We start from the raw sequence: 8,194 nt of genomic DNA, 5'->3' as shown, positions 1-8,194 counted from the left end.
CCGGTCTCGCAGCGCGCGGAGGCTGAGCTCGCCTGGGCTGGTGCTTTTGAATTTCCCCCGGCGAGACCGCATTGGTCGCTCACCTCTTGTGCAAAGTATTACACTTTCCCTTCCTTCCAGTTCTCAGTGGAAGCTAAGAATTAATTTATGCCCCGTTAGGGGGAAAACGAGCGCCTTCACTTAAGCATGGGGCCTTTCTTCCCTTCCCCGCCCACCAGAGGGTCTGGGTGCCCGGGGCCAGCTGCTGTGTAGGTACCGTGTACTTGGGTCCGCGGTGCTAGTGCTGCGGGCCGGCGGCCGCTGGAGCCCCGGGTGGGGATGCCCAAGTTGCTAGAAGGGCCAAATGACAGTGCGGCCAGAGAAACCAGGGCTCGCTCACGTGGGCTGGAAGAAGAGGGAAGGACCCAGGCGCCTTCCCACCAAGGTGAGCAGAGGAGGGCAGCAAGGTGTGTGTGATGGTGGCCAGGTTCTCTCCCCTGACAGAGCCTCAGGACAGTCTAGCTAGCAAATAGCCAACCTTTTACCAGATGAGGACGACAGCTTGGAACTGCAGAGATAGAAAGGAAGGGGTAAATGTGTAATATTATGCTTTCTGGTGGTTTATGCTCTTGTGTTTTCTTGGAAATTGCAGTGCAGTTGGTTGGATTCATTCAAATACTCTTGTCTGGTGCTGTGAACTCTTTCTCAGAGGAAGTGGAGGGCTGACTGTGCATTTTTTTTGTTTTATGGGAAAAGAGAGTTGGGTTTGGACTTCATTGGTTTTCAGATTCAAAGGTGATTACTAAACCCAATTGGATGCATCAAAACATGGCAATGCCTGGGGTTGTATGGGTTTTTGACACGTGTCAGAGTTTTGAACTCCATTACTTGATATCATAGGCTTTTTGTTAAGCTTTCATTATCCACTAGTTTGCGTTTTGTAGAACTAGTTTGATTATCTACTAAAACAAAGGTAGAAATAATATGTGCAATACTTTAGAAAATTTGTATTTGTGTAGTAATAAACATAATCCATTGCAAGATTTTTTTTCTAAAAACAACTTTGAGTGATTTATTTGCAACACAAATCTATATGAAAGTAAGGAAATGTTTTTCTTTCATTGGAGTATGCTGCCATCAAGAATGGGTGTTTTGCCCTAGCCAGGTTGGCTCAGTGGATAGAGCATCGGCCTGCGGTCCGGGTTAGATTCCGGTCAAGGGCAGTACCTCCGTTGCTGCGTTGCTGCCCTTCCGGGCACGTGCAGGAGGCAACCAATCGATGTGTTTCTTTCACATCAATATTTTTCTCTGTCTTCCCCTCTCTCTTCCACTCTCTAAAAATCCATGGGAAAATATCCTAAGGTGAGGATTAAAAACAAAAGAATGAGTGGTTTATTTATTTTCTCATCTAGCATGTTGTTTCCCCCACCCCCATTGAATGCTTGTGTATAGAGTGCCTGCATTGCACATGGCACTATTAAGTACTATGTAGTATGAGTTTAGAATCATTTATTCAACATACAATGTCCACTGACTATGTGCATGGCATGGTGCCAGTAATGGAGAAGCCTACAACAAAATACTTAAAATTTTTAGTCAAACAAGAGGCCAGCATTCAGAAAAGGGCCCAAAGAGGCACTAGTTCTCTACCTGTTATCTTCTCTAACATCTGTGCAATAGGACATCTTCACAGCAGTAACAGTGAAGTGAGTGTTCAGCATTGGAAGAGCAGTAGGGAATAAATGAGTTCTAGGGACCATGAGCATCTTAGTTTGGCAGGAACCTTGGAAGTTGGGTAGCTACATAGGAAAGAATGACCTGCTGGGCTCTTATTATAGTTGTTCAGCTTCTTGGTAGGATTTCTCAATATTGATGGTCTGGTGTGATGAGGGGTATGGCCTTCTGATGATCACCTATCATAACTTAGCAGTCTTAATGTCACATGGATAATAGTGAAGCCCTTTTCCAAAGTAAACATGTAAGTGAGCCTAGCTAGAAAATTTTCATTTGGAGAATGTAATGTAATGGTATTTCTGGGTACGATTTTCCTAAATGGCACGACAATTAGTTTTCTCTAAGATGAATGCAAAATATATTAGCCATTACTCTGAACCCAATTTTGCACTGCATTTTAAAAGGTCACCTCTTTCAGTAAAGAAGTAATATTAGGAGCAACGTGTTCATAAGAACACACCACTAGGTCTGGTTGCATTTTTTTGAGAATGAGATCTAAGTTTGATATCTAGAGGATGCCTGATAATTTAGGGGTAAATTTTGAAGTAGTTACAAATGAAATGCTATGATGTCTGGAGTTTGTTTCAGAATAATGGTGGAGAGCGTGGGGAAGGGAAGTGGTTATTTAGAGATGAAACAAGGTTGGCCAGGCCTTGGCAATTTTTGAAGCTCATGATGGGTATGTGTGTGTTCAAGCTACAATTTTTCTACTTTTATATCTGTTGGAGGACTTTTTCAAATTCTAGCTAAGAGAATCGACTCATTTTGACCTGTCACTGATTTAATATTTTCACTTATGTTAGCTCTTTGGGTTAGAACTTGGTACCAAATAAGATAGTTTTTTGGCTCCCACTAAAGTTGTGGATCAACTGCTTGGGGTTTGTGAATGCATTTGAATTAGAATGAAATCATCTGAGATCAGATAACATTGCACTTTACAGTAAAAAAAAAAACACAACAACATGAGAAAAAGGGTCCAATTTTATTGTTTTTATTTAAAGGGGGAGAGGAGAAGCCATACAAAAAAAGTTTAATTTAGTTTTAAATGCATTTAGAAGAATGCTAAAAATAGTGTAAAAATTACAGTGACTTAAGATTTTTTTTTCTTCTTGCCCGGCTGGTGTTGCTCAGTGGTTGAAGGTCCACTGTGAAACAAGAAATTGCTGGTTCAATTCCTGGCATATGCCTGGGTTGCAGGCTCGATCCCCAGTAGGGGTGTGCAGGACGCAGCTGATCAATGTTTCTATCTCTCTATCCTTCTTTTCTCCTCCTCTCTCTCGAATCAACAAAAACATATTTAAAAACATTTAAAAAAATCTTTCTTCTCAACTCATGTTTGAATAGTTAAAAATGAATCAATCTCTTTAATGTTTGCAGATCACCAGTGTTTAAATGAAGAAAAATGGGCACTAGATCTGGTGTAGATTGGCTTTTCCCCCACCAACTTTGCCAAAGAAAAAATAGCATGTGGCTTGTGCCATATACTTACCACATAGTATTCATACTTTGGGTTAAAAAACACACCAACACAACACCTTCTAAAAAGTTGCTTGTAAAATGTATGTGCACTTTTCAAAAACACCCCTACAACCATATTCAAAGTTTAGAGATAAGCTTTTCAGAAAACTCAATCTCTGTTGCCCTTTTAAGTCCTTTCCCCAAACCCCCAATAGGCACACCAACCTCTCTGGCTGTGTGCTACTCAAACAGGAGAGCAGTCCCTACTGAAAATCTGATTTTGAGGTGTGCAGGCTGCCTGTTTGTAAAAACAGATAACGAAATAGTACAAATGTCACGCATCCTGCCTCATTTAACCCTTTAAATGATTAAATTTCAAGGAAGATTTTTTTAAATGAGTTTTTAAAAATAATTTCATATGAACTACATCATCTGATAAATGCATTTTAAAAGTCTATTTTAAATCAGATATTCAAGCTTTATTTAATCTTTTCAGACATATCTGGGTACAATGAATTCATTTGTAACTAAGTTTACTGTGATTTTTAAAAATTAATTTCTGTGGTTCTCTGTTGAGTTTAAGTTCCATGAAGGTAAAAGGACTGTCTGTTTTGCTTACTATCTTATTCCCAGTATCTGGCATGTTTAATTTACTGAAAAAGCTTTTCAAATGATTTGCAACACTAGAACTATATCCATTTCTAATTTGTAATATGTGCATTATCTAATTAGTGACTAAAATAGACTAAAAAGTATCATTTTTTTAGTTATTCAAATTTTCTATCTAGACTGCTTAGTAAGAGATAGTTGGAGTAGGAGGTACATTCTGAAACAGTGGTTCAAAACTGCATGTTGAAACGCTGTGTAGAGATTCAGTTGGCCCCTACCCTCAGGGATGTTGATTTCAAATTAGAAGGGCGATCTGGGCATGGACATTTTTTATGAGAGGGGACAAACTCTCTGCATTATATTTCTTTGCATCAAATCGTTAACCATTATTAAGTGCTGCAACATTTTGGTACTAATTAGTGTTATTTGTGAAAACATTTTAAAATAGGTGTCCAGGGAAATTTGAAGTTACTTTAATAGCAGATAATCTATATTTATATATTTGACATTGAAAAGCATTAGTTGTCCAGCTTTAATGTACATCAGAATCAGTGGGATCCAGTTAGAATGCAGATTTCCAGGTAGTGAGTGGAGGCTGGAGGGTGGGTGTGGGGGAGGCTGTGATTCTGCATTCCTAACAAGCTCCCCCTGAGCCCATGACGCAGCAGGTGTTTGCGCTATACTTTCAGTTGTGAGACGCGAAGGGACTGCTATTTCTGTTAGATGATGCTTCGCTTGTTGGCAGGATTTGAGTTGAACCAATTTTAGGGTTACTGCCATTTCCCCACTGGCACCATATTGTTCCTTTAGCTCAGCAGTTTTCTGGTGGTGAGCCTACGGAGGCCCTTGCATGATTCTTCTTTCCTAAGGCCTGAACTCAATGACCCTTCATATCAGTTGCCCAGGCTTCCCTGGTTTTGTGGGAAACTTATTGGCCTAAGTGAGCTTTTTAAAAACAAAACAAAACATGTGATTGAAAGCTTTCTTTATATAAAAACTCACATATTCTTATTTGTACTAATTATTTTGAAGAAAATATGAAAGTAAATATGGATTGCAAATAATTTTGCTTTATGAGTGATACCTTTCCCATGATTATAGGTAATCCTCATATTTTGCAAGACTGGAATAATAAAATTCATATTAGTGGGTGCACACTTGTTGAAAGGCTATCATTTCATCTTGAGAATTTCAGATGTAGATAGGGTACTTTTCAGTTTATAGCTGATGATTCTTTAATCAATTCGAACATCTTTCTGATTACTTAAAAAATAATTAAACCTGGGAATGGAGACTTGGTATTATTGGCCAAGTTGATTACTATAAACTAAGGCAATTTTTCATATTTTTCATCTAATCTGTACCTACTGATAAGTAAATGCACAAGAAGTACCTTGAGTTTTTTAAATAAAAGGACAACAAATTAAACTATTATTATTAAAACAATTGACAGCTAATTATCTTTACCCTTTACTTGGCAGTTGAAACCACTACAAAGGCTTGTCAGAGACCTGGAAGGAGTGGGCAGAGAATTTTAAGAAAAGAGCAATATTTAAATGCTTTTGCTGGTACCGATTTAATCAGACCACCAGCTAGTAACTTGATGGCGATATATTGGGTGGGACAACCCCTTACATTACAAGAACTTTGGCATCCCCTCAGGACATACCACACAGCCTGCTCAACCCCATGCAGCCATCCTCATCCCAAGAGGCACCAGCGCTCACCCACACACATTCCCAGGCACCCCTGACAGCCCACCACTCCAGGTTGAGAGGCACTGATACGGGATTCAACAAGAAGGAAAATTATGTTCCAGCTTTAGGTTTTCTTTGGGCCTAGGAAATGGATTGCTCTCACCCTTATTTAGGTTATTAAAATACACATTATTTTAAGAAATAGGCCAGACAAACATGGTGTTTAAAGGAGTTGTTAATTTCATTTGACTTATGTAGACTTGGTGCTTTCAATATCTAAGTGGGCTCCATAATCCAGTCTAGCATGAGGCATGTGACTTGACAAAAAGCTTTCTCTACCTGCACTGATCCCATGCCAGATGATTTTGACAATTTCCCTATGAATCACGTGTTGAGGATGATAGCTATTCATAAAAATGAATTGGAAGTCAATATTCTACTTGAAACTTATGTAATTTTATTAACCAATGTCACCCTGCTAAATTCAATAAAAATAATTAAAAAATCAGTCTTTTTGCCAATTTGAAGGTAGCTGTATTAACTATCAATTATTGGGAACATGAAGTCTCTTGAAAAAATGATTTTTTTTTGTTCTTAAGTCAGACTTTATTAAATAGCAGAATGGTTAGTGTTAAACACTCTCATGTGCTTACTCTTTTGTTTTTGTTTCTCAGATGGATCCCAATAGAATGTCAGAAGACGACACTCACTGCATTAATAGAATTTTCAAACTCCATGAAAACACAGATTTGCAAGACACAAGTCTGGAGAGTCAAGATACAAAATTAATACCTGATTCGTGTAAGAGAATTAAACAGGCCTTTCAAGCAGCTGTGGGAAAGGTGAGTCCACTTTGAAGGTTATAAGTCAAGGGCCCTCGTTGATTCTACTAATAATGAAATTAAAATTGGCTAAGTGCTATTGACTTTATTCTTTTTTATTTTGAGAATTTGTAGAAGAGCTAAAGAGAATTGTCTTAAGGGATTAGCAGAGTTGTTTTGAAGTTGTTGGTTGAATACGGTGACCAGAGACATTCATGTTCATGGAAATATTCCTTTCTTTCTTTCCTTTCTTTCTTCCTCTTTTTAATTTTTTTTTTATTTAGAGAAGAGATTTAAACTTACACTTGGAAGGAGGACAAAGATGGCTTGTGGTAGTCAATGGGTCAGTTTGCTAGTTTGAATTCCCTGCTCTAGAACATTCCCTCAATTCAAAGGACTTTCTGCTAGCTATTTCCTTCGTATTTGGTTTTGTAATAGAAGGATCTCCTATTCTACATCTGTTGATCAAGGGCTCTGATGAGAATAATTTTGACTGGTCCATTGTTGTCATCTACGGTGAGGAGGCAGGCAAGAAGACCAGGAAATGATGTGATAGGTGAGAAGTTCTGTGTCAGTTTTCTCATTTTCTGGGAGAGCTGGGTGAGACGATAAGAAATGGGGACAGAGAAGACCAGTGACTTCTATTACGCTGACAGCTCCAAATGAAAACCAGTTGTAATAACTGCTCGTTTTACTTTCCTGGATAAGGTCACTTGAGAATTCATCAGCCTTGGAATTATTTTACTTACTGACTTTACCCAAAACTGAGTAGAACCCAGTGACCCCAGTGCATGCACACCTGCATGGATTCTTGCATCTAACATTATATCCCAACCTCTAGTGGCATCCACCATTATATTCCAACTTCTGGTTGCAACTTCCTGGGCTATCTTTAATCATCTTAGAGAAAATCCTCAAGTTCTTAAGTTTCTTAAATCTAAATTGAATTTGAATTCAGTTTATTTTTTAAAAATTCACTTATAGCAATAGTATGTTTTAAAAAGAAGATTTATGTTAGAGGCAGAGGTAGGGTGATGAAGCTATTTGTATAATCCTTAAAGTTGATATTTGCTATATTTTACCAAGTCTAAGATATCACCAATTTTCAACTGACTTTATTATTTTATGGGTCACAAAGAAAGAAAATAAAAGTTGACTAAGAAATGAAACAAAATATTCATAGATTCTAGGTACATCTTAATTTCAAATTACATATAAAATGTAAAAAAGGGGCATCATAGAATCAATAAAGTGAAGATTGCTCTTATAGTTATGAGAACATATTACTTCTAAGTATTAATTTTCATTATAGTTAATGTGTAGGTGCTTAGATTTATGCAGTAGATGCATATTTTAAAATGTGGGTTTAAATTCAATCTTATTTACTTATAATTTTTGAGGTATAGCAACAGCAATTTTGCTAGTCTATTCATTTTTGTTGTTTTGTTTCATTTTCATTAGTCTTCTTTTTATTCTTTTCCCAAATACTTAATATTCTACCTACAACAATTATTTACATGTAATAGAAGTAATCCATTAGTTCAAAACTGAACCCCTAGTTAAGGTAATTCAGGCTAGGTAAATGATTGTTTTCTAATTTTTTGTTAGGTTGACCCAGATTGTACATCCTTACAATGAAGGGAAACTTTTACTTTCATTGGCTCAGTCTTAAAAGTTATCTGTTGTATTTCTTCTGGAAAAATAAGTATGTAACATCAGCCCAGATGACTTTGAAAATAAATAACGTTAAGAAGAACAGATACTATTAGTATTCATCTGAGAATGCAAGAATGGTTCATCTTAACAGGTCAAAGGAGAAAAACATTATCATCTCATAAACACTAAGAAGTGATGGACAATTTTTTTCTTTTATTTCTGATATTTAAAATTTATTAG

At 37.4% G+C, this 8,194-nt stretch overlaps 1 protein-coding gene across 1 annotated transcript in view; it reads left to right on the top strand.

Moving 5' to 3' along the window:
* TNFSF11 (tumor necrosis factor (ligand) superfamily, member 11) overlaps window positions 1-8,194 on the top strand; it is a 31,352-nt gene that overhangs the window by 390 nt on the left and 22,768 nt on the right. Inside the window, exon 2 of the mRNA XM_005859932.2 lies at window positions 6,152-6,319. Coding sequence (XP_005859994.1) covers window positions 6,152-6,319 — 168 coding nt within the window. The remainder of the gene's footprint in view (window positions 1-6,151; window positions 6,320-8,194) is intronic.

The sequence above is a fragment of the Myotis brandtii genome, unplaced genomic scaffold (assembly GCF_000412655.1).
Source record: "Myotis brandtii unplaced genomic scaffold, ASM41265v1 scaffold1307, whole genome shotgun sequence".
NCBI lineage: Eukaryota > Metazoa > Chordata > Mammalia > Chiroptera > Vespertilionidae > Myotis > Myotis brandtii.
This window is presented reverse-complemented; position numbering and strand designations above follow the sequence as displayed.